Source organism: Chaetura pelagica, unplaced genomic scaffold (assembly GCF_000747805.2).
Source record: "Chaetura pelagica isolate M959 unplaced genomic scaffold, ChaPel_1.0 scaffold307, whole genome shotgun sequence".
Taxonomy (NCBI): Eukaryota; Metazoa; Chordata; class Aves; order Apodiformes; family Apodidae; genus Chaetura; species Chaetura pelagica.
This window is the reverse complement of record NW_009953940.1, coordinates 694,021-714,093: the sequence shown is the minus strand read 5'-3', so window position 1 is coordinate 714,093 and position 20,073 is coordinate 694,021. Positions and strand designations below refer to the sequence as shown.

The window sequence follows — 20,073 nt, the reverse complement described above, 5'->3', positions numbered from 1 at the left end:
CAGGCTGGGGCAGCCAGCAGCGCTTTGGGCTGCTGGGCTGGGTCCCTCGGTCCCCTGGGTGCCGGCCTCTTGACCTGCTTTTGAATGGAGCCCGCCCATGCGGGTGGGCGACGGGCCTGGGGCGGTGGTGCCAGGGGTTGTCAGGCACTGTTCCCCCTTCTGTGCCTGGTTCTCTGGACACGCATGCAGCAAGCGTGTCAGGCCTCAGTGCGGGCTGGCTGCCATGCTGTCCGTGGCACAGCCAGCTCCTGGGGTGACCCCCGGGCTCAGCACCAGGGCTATGCTGGGGGTCTCTCAGTCACAGCTGCCCAAAGGCTTCATTGGGGCAGCAGAGCTCACTGTGGCAGCCCCTGCACATCTGGGCTGTGCACACAGTTCGGAGGGAGAAGGTGCTGTACCCTGGGGAGCTGTACCCTGCACTGTACCCGCTGAGTTCCCTGGCAGCTGTGGTTTGTGCAAGGATATGCTGTGCAAGTAAGGTCTCCCGAATTTCCCTGTGGTTTCAGGTTATTCCAGGTATCTGCAAGTGTGCCAGTAATGTTCAGGGAGCTAATCCCAGGGAAGAGGTGAAAAATAACCCTAAAAAGTAATAGCTTAGTGTGACCAGTAGATACCTAGGCAATTCCCAGGGAAGTGTACAACCGTGTGTTTTTGCAGCAGAGGATGTCACTCTGAGTTCTTGTTCCTTCCCTCCTCTGTTGGATGAATCCCTGAGAAGAGAGAGACTGTGACTCCCCATGTCTTAACCTTTCTGCATATCTCCTGTTACCATCCTTGTGACCTTTGGGATTTCATAGAATCATAGAATATGCTGAGTTAGAAGGGACCCATCAGGGTCATGGAGTCCAACTCCTGTCCCTGTGTAGGGCACTTGAACTCAGGCAGGCTTGGTGCTGTGACCACTTCCCTGGGGAGTCTGTTCCACTGCTTGACCACCCTCTGGGTGAAAAACCTTTTCCTGATATTTGAGGAAAGCAACTGTGTGCTGACACCTGCTTCAGTTCTCCTTGAATTTTACATTGCTTGTTTTGTGTTCTCTGCCAGTGGCACTGGTGTTGGGACTGACTGTAGAGCAAAGGCTCCTTCTGCCAGCATGTTTGCTGTGTGACAGAACAAGCTGATGAGACACACTGGTTTCTGAAGGAAGCTGGACATGCTGAGAACTGTCCGTATGGAATCTTCCTTGAGTGAGCAGGAACTCTGCCCATTTTTTGTTTGGATTTTTTTTCTTTTCTTTTTCTTGACTGCAGCAATGGGGTTTGAAAAGAGAGGGCACAGGAAACAGAAGCCAGTGCCCCTTTAATTCTGTGACCTGCAAAGTAATGCATGTGGGAGCTCTCATAGAATCATTTAGATTGGAAAAGACCCTTAAGATCATTGAATCCAACCAATGTTTCTCCTCCCTCTGTCCGCTGGAGCTCATCCATACAGTGTGTTTTCCTGGCAGCTAGTTTGCATCCCTGAAATGCCAGTCTGATCTCTTCCTTAACCCAGAATCTTTGTGGTGCAGTTGCTTCCCAGTCACTCCAGCTTGGATTGTGAGTGCCGGACAAGCTTCCCCTTCCCTGGCAGCCTGCTGCTGCAAATGACAGCTACCAGAGGGTTTAGCTTTGGCTATACTGGGACAGCTTGCTGGTTCTGATCTGACTGAGTGTGAGAGCAAATGCTGCTGTTCCTGAGGAGTGGCAGCGGCTTCGGTGGGTGAGATGAATGCAGTACAGAGCACATTAGGGAAACAGATGAAAACTGGAAACACAAGGCAGATAGCACTGAACACTGCAGCATCTGAGGAGCTGCGGATCTCTGCAGGAGCTTACAGTCTGTGCTGACAGTGCCTGTAGCTCCAGGGATGAAGGACTAAAAGCTTCGAGAGTGAACTGTCCTCTCGTTCTGTTCCTGTTCTGAGAATGTCACAGAGCCAGGAGACTGCCCTGCTGTGTGCAGGTAGCAGCGCTGCTGCTGGGAGCAGTGAGGCTGCAGCAAGGTGGGGTGGCTCTGCTGGGGGAGCAGCACGTGGGTTTTGCTGCCACGGGGTTTTGTCTTTGCAGAGCTTCCTGAGAGCTGGGCTGATATGCAGGAGCCGCTGCTTGAGGGGATGTGCTTCACACTCAAGTATCTAGGGATGACACTGGTAGAGAAGCCCAAAGGAGAAGACATGGCGGCTGCTGCCATCCGCAGGATTGTGGCCACGGTGAGAGCTGGCCCTGGGGCTCTGCGCTGCTAGGGTGGAGAGGGAGCCCAGGCCTCTGGAAGTGTCCATGTCCCAGCCCTGCACCCAGCCAGGGACTGTGCTGTTCACAAAAGGAGGGTGGCATGCAAGGGGCTGGCAGGTCCCACGGCCTGTATGCTGTGGGGGAAGCTGCCTTCCTGCAGGACCACTGCCTGCTCCTGCACCACGACTAGGAGCAGAGCTGTGCCTGTCACAGCAGGGAGAGGAGGGTGGCAGTCAGGTGAGCAGATTCCAGGGGTGTTCTGTGGAAAGTGCACCTGATCTCCAGGCTCTGCTTTTCCATCCCCACATAAGGGTCCTTTGCAGCAAGGGCCCAAGTGGGTGGCACTCTGTACAGAGTCTGGGGGAGTTCCTGCCAGGAAGGCAGGATGAAGATCCATGCCAGATTTGCAGAGGTGTCTGGTCTTCCCACTGCCAGGCACGGGTAGGAGCTCGCAAATTCCAGAAAGTGATTCTGACAGTGTCTCCGAGGGGAATCTCGCTGCAGGATGCGGACACAAAGGAGATGGTTGAGAACATCTCCATTTACAGGTGGGCATGGCGGCTCGGTAGTCCCCAGGAGCCAGCTGGAGGTTGATGGGGTCTTGAGAAGCCAGGGAGGACTGGGCCTTCTGTCAGTGGTACCTTCCAGCTTAGGTCTTTCTTTGGCTCCCTGAGGTCAGTGCCCGCTCCCTGCTGTGCCCTGCAGTGCTGCCTGAGGCTGAATGCAGAGTGGGACCTGAGTGTTTGTGAGTTCTGGGTCAGTCCATCTGTCTTTTCCCTGGGCCCTGGTTGTCTCTGCTGGCATTCAAACAGGATGGTGAGGCTGATGGTTGGAAAGCCCCACAGTTGGGGCAGGACTGCATGTCTGCCTTTTTCCACTGACATAAGACCCACAGGACCAACCTAGCTGCACTGGGATGAGGGTGCCAAGGACTGCAGGTTACTCAGGCTGGCTGAAGGCAGTTGCTGTGAGAGCTGATGTGGGGTGTTTTTACTGCTGCGAGCTGTGCTTTGGCTGGGTTAGGTGTTTGTGGGTGCTAGGTGTGAGGGGAGCATGACTGCAGGCTGGTGGCTAGATGGGAAGGAGAGACAAGACATCTCCTTGGTGCAAAATTTGAGTCTTAGCACCAGAGCTGATGTGCCAAGGCAGACCATCTTGCTGCCTGGCCTTCACTTGTGTCCTCAGAGGCAACCACCCACCCTTCTGTGCTCCTTTTGTCTAGTGTTTGGGTTCCTACATTGGGTTGAAATGGGCAGCAGATGGCTGAGGAGCACACTAGGGCAATGCAGGAGGGAATGCCTGTGGATACAGTAATCTCTTACCAGCTGTAGGTGCCTCTGGCCCTTGCTGTGGGGTTGGGCCACCAGATCATGTGGGGTAGATGAAAGCCTGAGAAAGATCTGTGCTGGGGTCCCTTACTGCCCTGAGCATCTCCTCTCTACCTGCAGGATCTCCTACTGCACAACAGACAAGCTGCAGAACAAAGTCTTCGCTTATGTTGCCCAGAGCCAGCAGAGTGGGGCACTGGAGTGTCATGCCTTCCTCTCACCCAAGAAAAAGATTGTAAGCACTTCCCTTCTGCTCTTGGCTCCATCAGGTAAGGGTAGGAGCAAGGGCCTTCCTTCTCCCCCTTCAGAGAGAGAAGGCCCTCTCCTCTGGACCTCAGCTGGAAATGGAGCCAGGGAGCACGTGTATGCTCACACACTGCAGAGGCAGGTGCTGAGCAAGAGGAGATTCCACTGTCCCAGCTCCTCTGGGATCTCCTCTTAGGGGTGGCTGGCCTGTGTGGGCAGACAGACAAGCACTGAGCCCCCGTCCTTCCCAGTGTGTGCTCTGCAGGGAGAGGCAGTGAAGGAGGATAGGGGCCCCCAGACCATATGGCAATGGGATTGTTCTGGCTTCAGGGTCCAGATGGAAGGAGACATTCCCCTTATTTCTTGTACACAGGCCCAGGCTGTGACTCTGACCGTGGCCCAGGCCTTCCAGATGGCACTGGATCTCTGGGAAGCAGCACATGCAGGTAGGAGGAATTTCTCAGACATGTTCCTCTGCCTAGCCCTGGGATCAGGGTCTGCAGTGTGGGACTCTGTCTTGGGCTGTGTGCAGGAGAGGTGGCTTGCTGCCTGGCTGGTGCAACACACCAAACAGGGAGAACATTGTCCCTGCTGTTGTGTTCTCTGCTACTGCCCAGCTGGGGGGCCTGCCCCATCTCTGTTTGGGATGGGAGGTGGGGGAGTCCCTGCTATTGCTGCTGAACTCTTCTGCATTGCTGAGCTGTAATACAGCTCCAGGCCCTGTGGTACCTGCCCAGAGCAGTGATCTCCCACCCTTGTGTGCACCCACCCCTAAGCACAGCAGGGTCGCTGTCCTTTGTCCACAGTCCTGCCTGTCCATCCACTGCTGGACCTTCTCCAGGTTGCAGGCACTAACTGCTGCTTTTGCCCTGTCCCAGGCTCTAGGCAGGAACAGCCCCTTCACCCTTCATGTGTCTTGGAGAGCAGTGAGCCCGGCAGACCAAGTGAGCCAGCCCCCCCGGGAAGCCCTCCCTTCAGACACCAGTTTGGGGTACAGTATGTGCAAGTCTGGCCCATGCCCAGGGCTGTCCCACAGCAGGGCAGGAGAAGGGTCACCCTTATGCAGCTCCCTCCTCCTGGCCTTTCAGGACCCATCTTGCCAGCCTGGGCTAAGGCTCAGCCCTGCCCATCTGCACTACAACTGCTGCATGTCCAGACCCAGTGTTGCCAGTCTCACTGTGTTCCTGCCCAGGAGCCTCTGGACACTTGGTCCTTGGTTCTCACATTCTCAGTACTGGCCCAGCCTGGCAGTGCTGGGGGTCACACCTGGGTACAGCTGGCTCTGGGCTGCTCTCTGCCTGGCCTCCAGCTGCAAGGTGTGCTGACCCCACTCTTGCCTCTGGGCAAAGGCACGCTGCGTGCTGCAGCTGTCTCAGCTTGTTCCCTGCTCACAGCCCGTGTTTGGTGCTCTGCTGGCTGGGGTGGATGTGAGAAGAGCAGTGATCTGCCTCCTCCCTTGCGTGACTGTTTGCTTGAGCCCTGAGGATTTCAGCAGCTCAGCACTGCAGGTGCCATCTTTCCCCTGCAGCCTGTAGGCATGCTCCATCTGTGCCATGCCTGATGGGTGACTGTGTCTTGTGAAGGAGCTGGAGACTGCCCTGCTGCTCCAGAACAGGCTCTGGGCAGCCCAGCCTTGCTCCGGGCAGAGACCTGACCAGGTAGCAAGGTGTCATGGTGGGTTTGTTTTGTTTCTTTGCCAGGAGGAGGAAGAGGAGGAGGAAGATGATAACATTGGAGAAACCTTGTCTGGGTAGGTGGTGAGCTGCTGCTTGTGTTTAGGGGTCTCTCTGGTGAGCCCTGTCATGTTTCCTTCTCTATGCCCCATGGAAGGGGAGCTGCTGGGGCTATGGGCATGGTGGGAGCATGGAGGAGATCTGCATAGGAGCAAGGGGGAGCATCCTGCTGCTTTCTCTGCCTCTGTCAGTTGAGGGGTCAAGTGAGCAAGGAGCTGAGCTGGGGAAGGGCAGATTTTGAAGTTCAACTTTTGCAAAGGAGTAGGGGGTACAGATGCTGGCCCTCGGGATGTACCCAGAGATGTTCCTTGTTCTGTTTCTGCCACTCTTTGCAGAGGCCAGCCTATCCAGACATGCTTCCTAGGTGGGACCCAGGGCTGGCCTACTCCTTCCACTGATATCCCTGGGGTATGAGCCAGGGTGGAGGCCTGGTCAGGATGACTTCTGTGTGGACTAGGGCCTGGAGCTGAGCTTGTGGGTGTCTGTGCTGTGCTTGGGAGGAGCTGATGGTACCAGTGTGGCAGTGGAGTAATCTGTAGAAAAGTGCCTCTGGTGGTGGGTGTGAGAGGACTGCTCCATTGTGGCTGTTCTCCATGTGCCTGGTAGTTGGTACCTGGCTGGGGACAGTGCCACAGGGCTGAGCATGGTCTGAACTGGAGCCAGCCAGGAACCAGTGCTTGCACAGACTGGAGCTGTGTGTGTGACCCTGTGAAATGGCAGCTCTTTGTATGCGGGGACTCCTGATGGGAAGGAGAAGTAGCTTTGCAGCCTCAAGACAGGCTGGCCTGGGGAGAGGGTTTGGTAGCAAGCAGACTGGGGCCACCTGCACTCCGAGTGCCTGGAATTGCTGTGCCATGTGCTGTGCCTGTGCTCTCAGCATCCTGAGCACACTGTGTGGTTTGAGCCTTGTGTGGGGTGTGATGGGTGCTCTCTTCTCTTACAAAGCAGCATGGAGGAGCTGGGGAGGGGAGCCCACAGCCCAGCAGGTAGGTTCCTTCCTTTAGTGCTACATGTTCTCTGCAGGAGGAGGGGGGCTAATGGCTGGCCTAGGAAGGTCTGCTTCCCCTCCCAGGCTGCGCTGGGTTCCCAACCACATGCCTTATGGACTGGGTCTTGCTACCTCTTGCTTTTCAGAGTCAGCACATCTTGTGCCCAGAGCGAGCTCTGCTACTGCCCAGCTCCTGTGCTACCGCCTGGGGCAGCCCCCAGACAGCTGGAAGGGGCTGAGAGGGGTTGGAGACCTCCCCACAGCTGGCCCCAGAGCTCCTGGCTCCAAGACTGCCCTGGGCTAAGCCGAATCTCCACAGCCATGGACCAGCCACTCAGGGTTCACCCTGTGCCTGCACTCGGGCCAGACAATGCCTGCCCCTGCCCTCTCACTGCCCACCTGGCAGGGGCTCTGCTGGCACTGTTGCCATGCAGTGCACAGGCTGCTGGAGACCTCCCCACAGCTGGCCCCAGAGCTCCTGGCTCCAAGACTGCCCTGGGCTAAGCCGAATCTCCACAGCCATGGACCAGCCACTCAGGGTTCACCCTGTGCCTGCACTCGGGCCAGACAATGCCTGCCCCTGCCCTCTCACTGCCCACCTGGCAGGGGCTCTGCTGGCACTGTTGCCATGCAGTGCACAGGCTGCGACACCCGCTCCTTGCCCTGCTCTCCGCCTGCATGAACCGCCTCAAGCCGCAGCCGCTTCCTGCTCGCGGGGACCCTGCTCCTTGCTCTGCCCGCGCCCTCGGAGCCAACCCAGAGCCATCCTGGTGCTTTTTTTCTCCCCCCCCCCCGCGCGCAGCCCCCCCCCAAAGCCGCAGCCGCTTCCTGCTCGAGGGGACCCTGCTCCTTGCTCTGCCCGCGCCCTCGGAGCCACCCCAGAGCCATCCTGGTGCTCTGAGCCTGCAGAAGTAGCCAGTGTGCCCAGGACTGCACCCAGTCTGACCTCGCTTGTTTCTCCCACCTTGCTCCTCGTGCTGGTGGCTGGGGACCAGCCGAGGCTGAGCTGCCTCCTGGAGATGGTGGAGGACTTGCTCGGCATGCGTGACCCTCAGGGAGCGATAGCTCTGAGCCTGGAGGAGTGAGGAAGGCCTCACTCCTGCAGTGCAGCCCCCACACCCTCTCATGACTGAAATGTGCTGTTTTTTAAAGAAAGCCCTACCTTTGTAAGGAAATAAACTGAGTTTTTTACTGTTACTTGGTTTTGATTGCTGGATGGGGGTCCATGCCCACAGGTGCAGGTACTGTGACTGCTGTGCTGCCTGCCATGATACTTCCCTGCCTACCATGAGGGCCTTGGCTTTGTCCCAAGCTCATGGAATTGTAGAATCATAGAATGGATTGGGTGGGAAGGGACCTTTAAAGGTCACCTAGTCCTCAACCCCCAGCAGCTGCCCTGGAACTCCCACATCTTTCCCCTGCTGCTGGCTCTGAGGGAGCTGCTCTCCCCCTGTGCCAAGGACTGCTGGGGCCCTTGTTATCTGGAGGGGGCTGGTCCAGGCCATGCTGGACTGGTGTTCCTTGAGCACCTGTAAATATCATCTGCACCAACAGCTGACTGAGGCCAGGAAGGACCGAAGTCCTGTGTGCCTGCTCTGCTCTGGTGTGCCTTTTCCCTGCTGCATGCCTGGCTGAGGTCTGGAGACATAGACAAGCTGTGCCTCTGGTCAGTTAAAGAACTTTGACAGTAGGCACATGTTTGCTCTGATCCTCCAGGACAGCATTGCTAAACATTTTCCAGGGTGCCATAGCTTTTTTAAAAACTTGTGTTTCCCTGACCACTCTAAAAGCCAAGCTAGCTGACAAAACAAGGTGGTTTGTCTCCCTGGAGCTATGGCTATGCTTCCAGCAGCTGAAGTTACAGCACAGCAGCACTCAGACCCCACCACTGTACTTCTGCTCCTCAGGTACACCTCTCCTTACCCGAACAGGGAGCAGTACAGCCCCTGGTGGGATCTGACCTCATCCTCCTTCCTGGCCCTGCTACCAGACTCTCTTTTGCTCTCTGCAGTCTGGTTTGTTTGTGCAGAGAAAGCCACCCTCAATGGCACAGTCTGCAACTGCAACTTGCCCAGCATGCAGCACCAGCACTCCCCCGAGTGCAAGATGGCCTTAGAGGACCCGCAGCTCTTGCACAGTAGGCAAGAGCAGTTCTCCTTCTACAGGCCATACACACAGGTTCAGGAAGCGCTGTTACACGTACACGCAAACACATACAGACCTGCAGCTCTGCATGAACAAGGATGTGTTTGAGCCAGGATGCTTTTATTGAAAAGACCCTGCCACAGGGAGTCGCTTATCCCGTCCCCTCCCTGCCCAGTTCTGCAGCAGGAGCTGAGCAGCATCTGGAAGGAAGAGTCCTGAAAGTGCTTGACTGGGAGGTTTATTCCTGGAAGACGCTGGATCCTGTGATGCCTGAGTCCAGGGCTGCAGAGCCAGCACTCCAGCTCAGTGACAGGCCACAGAGCAGAGCACAGAGGGAGAGCAGCAGCCAGGGCCACCAGCTGCCAGCCTCCTGGCATCACCCTTTCCCTCCCACCGCTGGCAAGGAGGCATGCCTGGGCCTGCCCTGCCTTGGACACAAAGCAGTGCAGACACCCAGGCACAGACTTCTGCCTGCAGGCTCTGGGGAGCAAGCAAGCACTGATCTGACACCACCTATTAATCAGCCCCAGGGTGGTTGATGGTTCCTGTTGTCCTCACATAAGCAAGCAGACTGGGCAGATAACAGCGAGCCAGAGGTTCACCAGCTCAGGGCATTCAGGGTCAGCCCTTTCCCACAGCTCCATCTCACATCAGCCAACCTGCTGCATGGGATCAGCTCCAGGAGCAGGAGCATCAGCTGTGACTGTAACTTGGAAGACAGAAAGGGCCAGGAGCAGGCTGTGGTGCTGTTGAAGCTAGGGTTGTCCCCAGAATGGTGACAGGCTCTGCAGCACACATCCTGCCCAGCCTGCTGAGACCGTGCAGGGCCTCATTGCATCATCTCCTCCAGGCAGCACAAGGCACCACCACATTGCTCACAGGGTCTGCAGCAGCTTCCCCCAAAACAGTGTGAATGTGTCCAGACGGATTCCTGATAGGGGAAAGTTGAAGCCGTAGCCGTGCCCTGGCACTGCTCCCACAGCTCTGGGGGGCTCACCTCATCCCACAGAACCACTCCTGCCAGCAATTCCTGCCCTGGCCACATGCTCTGCAAGGCAGCCAGGCACTGTGGCAGCACCAGCTCCTTGTGCTCGTTCGTGTCTTTGTCCCCAGCAGCAGGGAAAGGCCCTGAAGCTGCTGCATGGCCATGGTGGGGTGCAGCAGAGCCCCGTTCTCCAGCAGGGATCCACTCTCCAGCTGTGCTCGTAGCCCAGACGCGGCGGGCAGGGCGAGGCAGGCGGGCAGTGCTGCCCCAGCCCAGCCCCACACTGCAGGTGGCAGGGGAGCGAGGCCGGTGGTGCGGGCAGGACCCGCGCTGCATGCAGGGCTGGGAGCCGGCGCCGTGCACGTCCCTGGGCTGGCGCCCTCGGGAAAGCGTCAGTTCTGATAACGTGGGTCTTCACATGCAGAGTTCCAGGCAGGGCGCCTGATGCTGCCTCCTCTTCCAAGGCCTGCTTTGGCTCCGGTGGGATGCCCAGGACCCCAGACAGAGAGCTGGTGCTGCACTTACACCTCGATTATATTGACCGAGGGAGACTTCTTCTATGAGAGAAAAAACCACTTTAAAGCCCTGCTCTGCTAAGGCCCTGGGATGCAAACCCCAGGGCACAGCCCCCACCTCCCACAGCAGGCTCTGCAACTGGCAGCCTGCCCTGGACAAAGGCTGCTGGCCACAGCTGAGCCCCCTGCCCCGAGCTGGATGTGGGCAGCACAGACTTGGCTTTAGCAGACCAAGGGAGCTAACCCTGGCACCTCGGCCTTTGGCACTGATGTGCTCTCCTGGCTCCCAGGCAGCTCATCTGCATCTCGTGGTGCCTGCCTCCAGGTGAGTCCCCTCAGCCACACTCTTGCCCCTTCAAGGCGGCTTTCTGCCCACTGCTGTGCCCCAGGACTCCTGGATGAACCAGCCTCCCTGCCCCACACTCTTCAGCCTCCGGGGCCTGCAGATGTCTGGTGACTTCTATCTTGGTCCCTAGTGGTAGCCACACTACACCTGATGCCCTTGGACAGGAGGTCAGAGCAGAAAAGGTAAGCGATGAGGGTAGGAGGATGTCTACCATGGTGCAGAGAATCCACAAAGCATGGGATGACAGGCATGGAGTGGCAGATGAGGACTGCTGAGAGGCAGATATGTCTCACTGCCATGCCTCTCACAACAGCTCTGGCATGTGCCAGGGGAACTAAAGGCTGCAGTTGGCAAGGTGGATTTTCCTAAAAACTGTTGCAAGCACGACCAAGGCAACTTCCTTTAAACTAAAAGGAATGTGCTCTTTGAAGAGCACAGCAGATATGAGAGTTCAAAGGAAAGGGTGGAAAGGGGTCCTGGTTTCTGCACAGGTTTTGTAGCTCACCCCTTGTACGCTGAAGCTGGGTGCAGGAAATAAGTGTCCCCATGACCACACTTTCTAATGGCTCAGATCAAAAGCTGCACCTTTGTCAACTACTTTACAGCAGCTTGGCCCTGGAGCAAAGAGGAGAAGCAAATGCAGAGGGTTTTTTTTCCCCCCTATACCTTGTTCCCAGCTTTGTAATTAAGGACTACAAGAAAAACCTTGCAGTGTTGTCACCTGCAAGGGTGCCAGGAATACAGAGAATTAAAAAAGACAAACTGAGATGCATCAGCCTTGTTCAGGTGAACTTTGCAAAAGCAGTAATAGGCTTTTGCACATGCCTTTGCAGCCCTATATGAACAAGGTCAGTTTGGAGCAAGGATCTTTTTGAGAGGGATCTTTTTGGCAAGGCATAATCATGAAGCTGGAAAATCTGGAGGGGGAGAATTGGAGTCTTGAAGCCCAAATAGGAAGTTTCTGCTCCTGACATCGGCTGGAAACCAAGATGTGGAAGCAAAGGAGCACTGAGCCAACACAGTGAGTAGCATCCCCACCATCAATAGAGACAGCAGATGAGACACAAGGGAAAATCTAATGCCAGGTCTTATTAGAGTATGTCCAGTAGGGTTATAAATCATTGTCCCTGTCAAGTAACAAAGGGAAAAGTGTCAGGTGCTGTGGGAACAGCCAGATGAAAATTCTGCTCCCTCACATCCATAGCCTGGCACAGTACTTCCATTTAGGTGGGGAAGAAGCTCTGGGATCTTTCCCATGAAAACAACTTGTGTGGCGAGGGCCTGGAGCAGACCACAGTGCAGGCAGAAGGTGAGCAGTGACAGCCTAGTGCGGGAGCCGTAAGAACAGCTGCCCAGCTTGTCTGGCTCCTGCCCGAACTGGGATGCAGAAGAGGTGCAGCCTTGGAGGGGCATGGTGACAGGGCTATCACAGCAAGAGGACAAGTACCACCCTGCAACATGGGAGCCATCCCAGGTGACAGGATCCTGCTATCTCTTCTATTGCTTCTCCTGCAATCACCCATGAGGCACACACAGTGCCTGAGGAGACCAGGGCTCACTGCACCCTAAAACCCCTCAGTTTTTAGGGTGAGAACATGAGCTGTTTCTATTTTTGGAGAGAGCCAGAACCTGTCCAGGCAATAAGCCAGAGCAGATGCCATGTGCCTTCCCTCCTGCAGCTCTCCCACTCACCTTGCTCCGCAGCAGCCCCCCGCTCGGCCGCTCTGGCGTGCTGTGCTCCGAGGACGGCTTCGTCTTCTCCTTGTTGTTGTTGGAGTCATTGTCCTTGATGATGTCATACTGTCTGCAGAAGAGGGCTATCACCGCTGCCAAAACACAGGGGATGAAGGACTCTCCCACCCTGGCTGCCCCTTCTCTCCCCTCTCTGCAGCATCCCAGCTGGAGAGCAGTAAGGCCCTGGGCACCCCGGGGTGCTGGTCACATACACGTCCAACCTGCGTTAGCCTGGAGCACCCCAGGCACCTCTGCATGTCTGGACAGGCCAAGCTTGCTGGGCAGACAAGGCACAGACATGGCTAAACCGACCAGGGCACATGTGAGGTGTGAGGCGCCTATGGCTCAGGGCTCTGAGGCCAAAGGCAGATGTTGAGGCATGTGGACAGGGACAGCCCTGGAGGTCAGTGAGCAGTGAGTGGGTCGCTGGATAATGCCAGCAAGGCACTAAAGCCACTGGTCCAGTGCTTGTGAGACTCACAAAAGCCAGCCCTTGGCTTTGTCCTGCCTTGCTGACTGTCAGGTCAGTCACACTGTCATGGTTTCACTGCACTCATCCCATACCTAACAAATCCCACACCTGGGGACCCTGGATGCAGGACTCTGGAGCAATGCTTTGAACTGCAACCACTATAGATGTTGGACCTATTCAAACTATTAAGTGTTACTACTGCTGCCCGCAGACTAGACCCGATTTCTCCCTGCTGGCCTTCTTGATACTTGGACCTGCCTGAGGTGTAAGATACCAGCAGCCATCTGGTATTTTTTTCCAGTGCACTAGGAAAGTGTTCAAGGCCAGGACAAAGAGAGATTCCTGCAAGATGCCCCTAGAAAATCCATATTTACTGGAAGTAGGGGACAAATGACATCTCATTCCCAGCAGGTGCCTGTGACCACCCAGAAGCTGACTGTTATCTCCTAGGGTTCCTTGCTCCCAGGGCAACCTGCTGTGTGCTAAAGCCCTGGCATTAACCAGGTGCTGTACAGGAGCAAATTGCACATCTTGCAGTTCTAGCAGACTGAGGCACAGCCACTACCAGCCACTGCAGCAATGTTCTCCCATGTCAGACAAGCCAGCTAAGGGTCAAGCGACATGATAGTTCATGTCAGCTGGGATGCTCCAACTATGTAATTCTGTATTGCTGAGGTCCAACAGCACCTCCTGCTCTTCCAGCACAGCAGTCAGGCCAGCCAGCCCACTTGCTCCAGGCCACCACTGCTGAGCAGTGGCTGTGGTTGCTACTCTTTACCCCACTGTCTTGAGCCTCTACAGAGACTCAATGGACTTACAGGGAAGGATGCCAGACCCATAACAATATGCCTCTGTGCTCTCCTGAGCCCCATCCTCTTTGTGGGCCCTGAATTGCCTCTGTCCCAGTCTGCCAGAACGTTGCCTGTGGCACTTACCTGCCCACATGAGCAGCACAGCGACGATGATGATGATCTCGCCTGTTTGCAGCTGCCTGTCTTTGTCCAGCCCTTCCATGGTGATGTCACCTGCAGAGAAGAGAACCCATGGAGGGCTGGCAGCAGATACTTCCCATCAGAACCTACTGCAGGACCAGAAACACATGAGGATCTGAAAAGGAGCTCTGGAGGAGAGAAGCCGACCTCCCCCAATCAAGGATGGGTGTGGGATGATGTCTACACATGCATCCTGTGGCTTTCCTGTGTCAGATAAATCATCCTGGCCACCAAAGGCAGCCAGGGATTCTAACAGCTTGTTTGGGTGCAAGTAGGGACTGCACAATGCAGGGGAGTAATCACTAAGGTTACTCCCTATGTAGTAGGGACCAGGGCAGGTTAGGAAAACCCTGAGTTGAACACAGAAGTAAGCCATCTGCTTGCCCTGTTATACAGTTCTCAAGTTCCCCTCTTAGGGCTAGTGCTGGAGACAGTCTCCTGTGCCCAGAGGACCCCCTCTGGGCATCATCCCTCTGGGATTCATGACCAGCATGTAGGCAACACCAAGACAAGATGGTACAACACGGATATGAGTAGGAAAGGAGACCATGGGGCTCTGTCATTTGTCCTTCGGTAGCTTGCGGGCTGGGAGATCTAAGAGCCCCTTCAGCATTTGCTTCCTATGAAAACAAAAAAAAAAAGCCACAAGTCGTCCTGGCCACAGCCTGTTCAGCTGAATAGGGTGCCAAGACGTGGGATAGGAGGGCTGTAAACCAGGGCTTGGGGACGTTATCATGGCCACAACAGCAGCCTATACAACCCTGCTACTCATTATGACCCTGTGTGCCCCAGGCAGCCTTGCTGCTCAGGACAGCACCTTCCTCACTGGCTGCTGGATCCCTGCTCGTGTGCTGTGGAGACCTTCAGGTGTGGCCCTATCAGCAGCACCCCCCGGGGTGAGCTGGAAGGAGCAGCCTCACCTTGGTTGGAGCTGTTGGAAGGGAGGCGGTCGGTTTCCTTCAAGGTGCGGAAGTGGACGCGCTTGCTGGCCTGGCTCTCCCCGTAGAGGCCGATGCTCTGCACCTGGATGACATAGTCTGCGTCCTCCGCCAGGTCCCACAGCACGCAGGCGCGGTTCGTGGTGTTCACCTCCCGGATGAAGCGCTGCATCTGCCCGTCCTGCCGCTGCCAGAGGGAAGAGCTGTCATCCCCAGGAGGCTCCACCAGGCACAGGCCCCCGGCTGCAGGGCTGTGCTGGGCACACTGCCTTCACTCCTCCCTTCCCGGGCAACCAGCCACCCCTGGGGGTGGGCCAGGCTGGCCAGCACTTTGCTATGCAGCATCCCTGTGTGGATGCTGCAAGCATCCCCTGGCCAGAGAGCCAGGAGCCTCCCTGGAGGAGCCACCATCATCTGGGGAGGTGGAGCAAGGCAAGCAAAGAAGGATTAAGTCACAGCTGAAATACCATCTTTATCCAGAGAAATTGCAGGGAAGCCACTGGAGGGACAGCTACCCCCAGCACAGCCCAGTCTGCTGCCTCCCACCAGGAGGGATGGCCCAGACAGGGCACCACGGCAGGGGCTGCTCAACAGCAGAGGTGTCCTTAGGCAGATGCCAGAGGAGCTCCAAACTGTGGTGAGAAGGCTGCCATAGGAGCATGCTGGTAATCAGGGAGAGGGGTCCCAGCCCCCTGGGGGCAGAGCCTGGATACCTGCTGTAAGATGGCATAGCCGATGACCACATCTCCTTCTGGGACGTCCCAGGAGACAGTGGCAGAGTTTGCCTTCAGCTGTGTCACAGTCACGTTGACAGGGGATGGTGGCCTGTCTGGGTAAGCCAGGGACGGACCGAGGCGAGGCACAGGAAAGAAGCAAAAGAAGATGTCTCAGAACAAGCCTGCACACCACCACAGGGAGCCTCTCCAACATCTACCCACAGCAGCACATTGGCCAGGGCTACAGTGAGCAGCTTCTCTGGTGAATCTGTCCCCAGGAAAGGAGCGGGACATCAGGTGCACAGGGCTGAGCCCCCCTGGCAGCACCACATGGTGGGCTAGCAGGCACAGAGCTGCTCCCTGCCTGTGAAGCTACCCCTGTCTGTGGTACCCACTGGCTTTGGTGGCCTTTGCTTGCTGGCCAGGACTCCTCCCTGCTTGGCTGTTGGTGAGAAACATGCTAACTGCACACCTTGCCCTTGGCAGTGTCCTGCAGTGCGGAAAGAGAACAAGCTTGCAGGAACCAGACTGGATGTGCTCTATAGGGCTTGTTTGAAGTGGCAGACAGAGCCCACTGCTCATGATACACGTTCCACATAAATGGGATTAGCAGTGCTGCCCACGTGCCCATGCTCCCACACCCAGCTAAACACACAAAAGGGCCCCCAGTAGGCTCCTTCCATCTTGCAGACACCAAAATGGGAAACGCATGAAGGCCTGTCCTGAGCAAAAAAGAATTACAGAGTTTAAGAGACTGTCACATGGCAATTTAACCAGATCCTGCAGCTCAACATCACAAGAAAAGTCCCTGCAGCCTGTCTCAGAGCACTGCAGAGACCCTGCTGTCACAGAGGAGAATGACATTCACATCAGCTTCTCACAAGGGCAGCTGCTTGCAGATCTGAAGTACCTTCACTGCTGCTCAGATCTTCATCTGTTGGAAAGTTTACTTCATTCAGCTCCAGCACTACCAGAAACAGGGCTGCCTGGCATGACCTGCTCCTCCTGCTCAGCCTGGGCACAGTAGATTCTTGGCAGGGAAGTCTGGTGCTTCTACAGGGTCCAGAAAGTCCAAACAAATCCTGTATTAATGCAATTCTTCAACCAAGATTGTGATGGTAAAATCAGGCTCCTCTAAGCTCTGGTGCTGCCCCGTGGATGTGCACATCACGAATGCTGGCACACCACCCAGAACTGCGTAGGAAGCAGCCCAGACACAGTATTTATATATCAACTGTGACAGAAAAATGGGGCAGCTTGTGGAATAAACACACTATGCAACTCAATCTGGCCATCTTCTCTGCCTGGCATTGCTCCCTGCTCTAGAGTGTGGAGGAAAGCCCACTGCGGGAGGCAGAGCTGACTCTCCCAGCAGTGCAATGCCATCAGCTGCCAGGCTGGCAGCAGCACTCAGCCGTTGCTATCCTTCAGAAAGGACCCATGGGTCTGCACCATCACCAGTTTTGAGATTTCACAGCACTTAGAGCATGGCAGGATTCTACACAGGTACACATCCTGCATACAAAGCCAAATTTTGTCTGGAAATTAGACTCAGGAGCTCATGAAGAAAGACACTGAGGCTGCTGTTCGTATGTCCTCTCTCTCTGTAAACAAGACAATGTCCTTCTACAAGCTGTTGGTGTAGCACAAGCTCAATGCTATGATTTATATAGACAGATAAAGAGCCCTGGAGGGTACCTGAGAACATGAAAAGAAGACAACTGTAAACACTACCAACAACCACAGTTATAGTAGCAAGCAAAGGTCATTTCTGCAGGTCAGCTATTTAAATGCATTAATTCACATTTGTATATAACCAGCTCCATGACAGATTAATCAGAAAAAGGCTGTGATTCCTCACTGTGAGAAACGCAGGTTTGTGGTTTGCCATGAGTGACTGAGACAGACAGGAAGGTCACTCGCAGAGTCCAGAAAACACATTCTCAGAGAGACACTGGGGCTGACTGCATGTCCAACAGAAGCCTGCCACATCACCAGGAGATGGAGTCATTGCAAACAACATGAACAAGGACATCACAGGATTCTGTGCCCTTTTTTCCAGAACAGGAGGCTGGAAAACTGGAAAGGATTAAAAGATGAACTTGAATATCCTTTATCCCATGAAGAGTGCATCCGTTTAAGAGTTTTGCCAGTGAGCTCTGGTTCATCACTCTAACCTGTGAGAGGGAGACTCTGAGCCAAGTTACCTGCACACCTGGGTTTCCCAAAAGGCAAAATCGGCTGAATAGAGCTGCAGTCCCCAGACCTGGTCTGTGATGGGCACATGTATTCTGTGCACACATGGGCTGAGCTCCCCACGGATGGGACTGGCTCCAGCCATGGCCAGTGTGCAAGCTAGTTGCACGACTAACAGCTGAGCTGTAGACAGCACTCTGGAAGCCAGCAAATAACCCCCTTGCTGTGTCTCAGGCAAAAGCATTTCAAAGTGTGCATGTGGGGGGAGGCTGCAGCGTTTCTGCCAGCCTTCAGGTGTAAGAACAGTTGCCCAAGGCTACCTACCACTATGCTAGCAAACATAATGAGGTCAGAACAGCTCAGGAATCCAGTGGTGGAGACTGGTCTCAGGAACTGCTTTGGTTTGGACCAGCCAATGTGTGCTCAAATCACTCTTGGGCATGGCTCAGGAGTTAACCTGAGCCATGAACCATTCCTAGCAGGTAGCACTGACATGCTTCCCTCTTTGGAACTCATGAGCTTAGTGCTCTGGATGTGATCAGACGCTGCCAGCTGGCCGCAGGACAAGAACAGGATGTGGTGCTTCACAAGATACATCTACAGTAATAAATTGGGAGCTTTTTACATCTAACAGAATGAGAAGAGGTCTGAACGTGCCCTAAGTTCCCAACTTCTAAGTGTATATGGAGAAATTAAAGGCAGAATTTGACATCTCTGTGACGTTAAAGTTGTGGATGGAGATTGCAGCAGGCTCCTTGCTCTGCACAAGAATTTTTCAGGTATATGCAGGGAGTCCAGCCTGTCCCAGATAAGGTTTTTGGGCTGGGAACGCTGCGATGTGGCCCTCGGGCTCAGTCACTGTATGATCTGAGAAGAAGAGCATTGCACAGATCCACTAGCTGTGCTGCTGGGTCCACACAGCTGACAGTAGTGCTTGAGCTGCACTTAGCCAGAGCTTGTACAGGCCCTGGGACATGCACACACTGGCAGCAGGAGAGCATCCCAGGGGAATACCACCCTAGTATCACACTAGCAGAGACAGCACACTCAAAGCCAGCATGATCTGCTGTAACACCCAGAGCCAATGCCCAAACATCCCAGACTGAGAGAGGGGAGGACAAGAGTACGCAGGGCATGGAATGCACAGCTAATCAGTCCTTCAGACCTCAGGCATTGCAAACATACTTTGTGAGGGATCCAGGCAATCAGACCTGAACCTATGTGGCAGTGAAGATGTCCAGGCTGCAGTTCTTCACTGGAAAAATTAGTGTCCCTTGGTCAGTTTGCAGTTCAGCAAACTGCAGAAAAGACATTTCTGAGTACATGAGATTTGCATGCCTAGCAGGAAGAGACAGAACAGGAAGTTTCAGAAGTCAAAACTAGAGGAGTTCACCCTAGAAACACAGGGCAATGTTTAATCCCAAGGATATGCAAGACGAGACCTCATTGAGTCATTATGACAAGACTTCCAAAGCACAGCTCACACCAGAGCGAGCTTGAGGTATGATCCTCACATTAAACCTAACGTTCTCCAGCCAGTTCTGCAGCTGAGGTCAGAGCAGTCTCATGCCAGAGCCGATGCCGTAAAGATCTGAGAGTGCAAGGGCTCCAAAAAATGCACTCTCTGAAGCCAACTATTAAAAACATTCCTGAGCCAAGATGCTCAAATACCCTGCTGGGCTCTTTGGGAAAAGAATGAGATTGTTAAGGCCTGCCCAATGCATTAATGGCTAATGATTCTGCATAATTTATAAGTTGTCCAGCTTCACTTTTAATTAATGCTGTATTAAGAAATGGGCACCACCACAAAAAGACCAACCACTTAAGGCCTGGTGCACCTTTTGTCCTGTCAGTACAGCAGCAGGTTTCCTCCAGGCCTGCTGAAGAGGGAAGTGCGGGTCCTGCATGTGGCCGGGCAGCAGCAAGGGCTGTTCCCGGGGCAGGATCTGCTGCACCACCTGGCTTGGTAGGTTAGAGAGAGGGGCAGGCAGGTGTCCCTCATGAGTGATGTTGGCAGATGTGGCTCTGCACAGGGATGGGGCACAGCCCCATTGGCATCCTCCCCACTCTGCTGTGACAACGGAGAGGGGACTCACCTGCCCCTCAGACCATGCCCTTGGGACTGCTGCTCAAGGGCACCCAGATGTTTGCCAAACTTACCCTGCAGAAGGAAGGTAAGTGCGCCCTTTTTAACGACCCTGACTGCATTTCTTCCTGAATCCATAAGGCCCCAGAATACATATTTTGCAAGGATGCTGCAAACATGGCAGAGCACATCAGGACGTGCCTGCTACCTGCGATTCCGTGCCAGACACACCAGTAACCTGACAAGGGGCAAACAGGCAGCAGAAGCTGCCACCCACGCAGGGGCATTCAGACAAGTCAGGGGAAGAAAGGACAGAGGTACCTGGGTGCTGACAGCCCTCGGTGTCTCTGCAAACACCAGCCCCGAGGTCACAGGGCAGGAAGGCAGCAGGAGCCGGCAGCGACCAGCTCCCAGCCCAGCCGGCAGCACCGGAGCATCCC

General features: G+C 55.2%; 3 protein-coding genes across 3 annotated transcripts in view; 1 reads left to right on the top strand and 2 right to left on the bottom strand.

Moving 5' to 3' along the window:
• The window catches only part of IFT172 (intraflagellar transport 172), a 33,931-nt gene extending 32,836 nt beyond the window's left edge, over window positions 1–1,095 (bottom strand). The window contains exon 1 of the mRNA XM_010001763.1: window positions 1,067–1,095. Within this exon, the coding sequence (XP_010000065.1) occupies window positions 1,067–1,095 (29 nt within the window). The remainder of the gene's footprint in view (window positions 1–1,066) is intronic.
• Window positions 1,096–1,663: 568 nt separating this feature from the next.
• On the top strand, window positions 1,664–8,872 carry LOC104392368 (low density lipoprotein receptor adapter protein 1-like). The gene is made up of 7 exons (XM_010001762.1): window positions 1,664–1,697; window positions 2,049–2,191; window positions 2,649–2,761; window positions 3,662–3,776; window positions 4,161–4,233; window positions 8,520–8,645; window positions 8,829–8,872. The coding sequence occupies exons 1-7, from the start codon at window positions 1,664–1,666 to the stop codon at window positions 8,870–8,872; spliced, it is 648 nt and encodes a 215-aa protein (XP_010000064.1).
• Window positions 8,873–10,159: 1,287 nt separating this feature from the next.
• Window positions 10,160–19,454, bottom strand: FNDC4 (fibronectin type III domain containing 4). Its single transcript, XM_010001761.1, has 6 exons — window positions 19,367–19,454; window positions 15,349–15,464; window positions 14,618–14,822; window positions 13,641–13,730; window positions 12,192–12,325; window positions 10,160–10,195 (listed from the first exon to the last, which is right to left on the bottom strand). The coding sequence occupies exons 1-6, from the start codon at window positions 19,452–19,454 to the stop codon at window positions 10,160–10,162; spliced, it is 669 nt and encodes a 222-aa protein (XP_010000063.1).
• Between the last annotated feature and the right edge of the window lie 619 nt (window positions 19,455–20,073).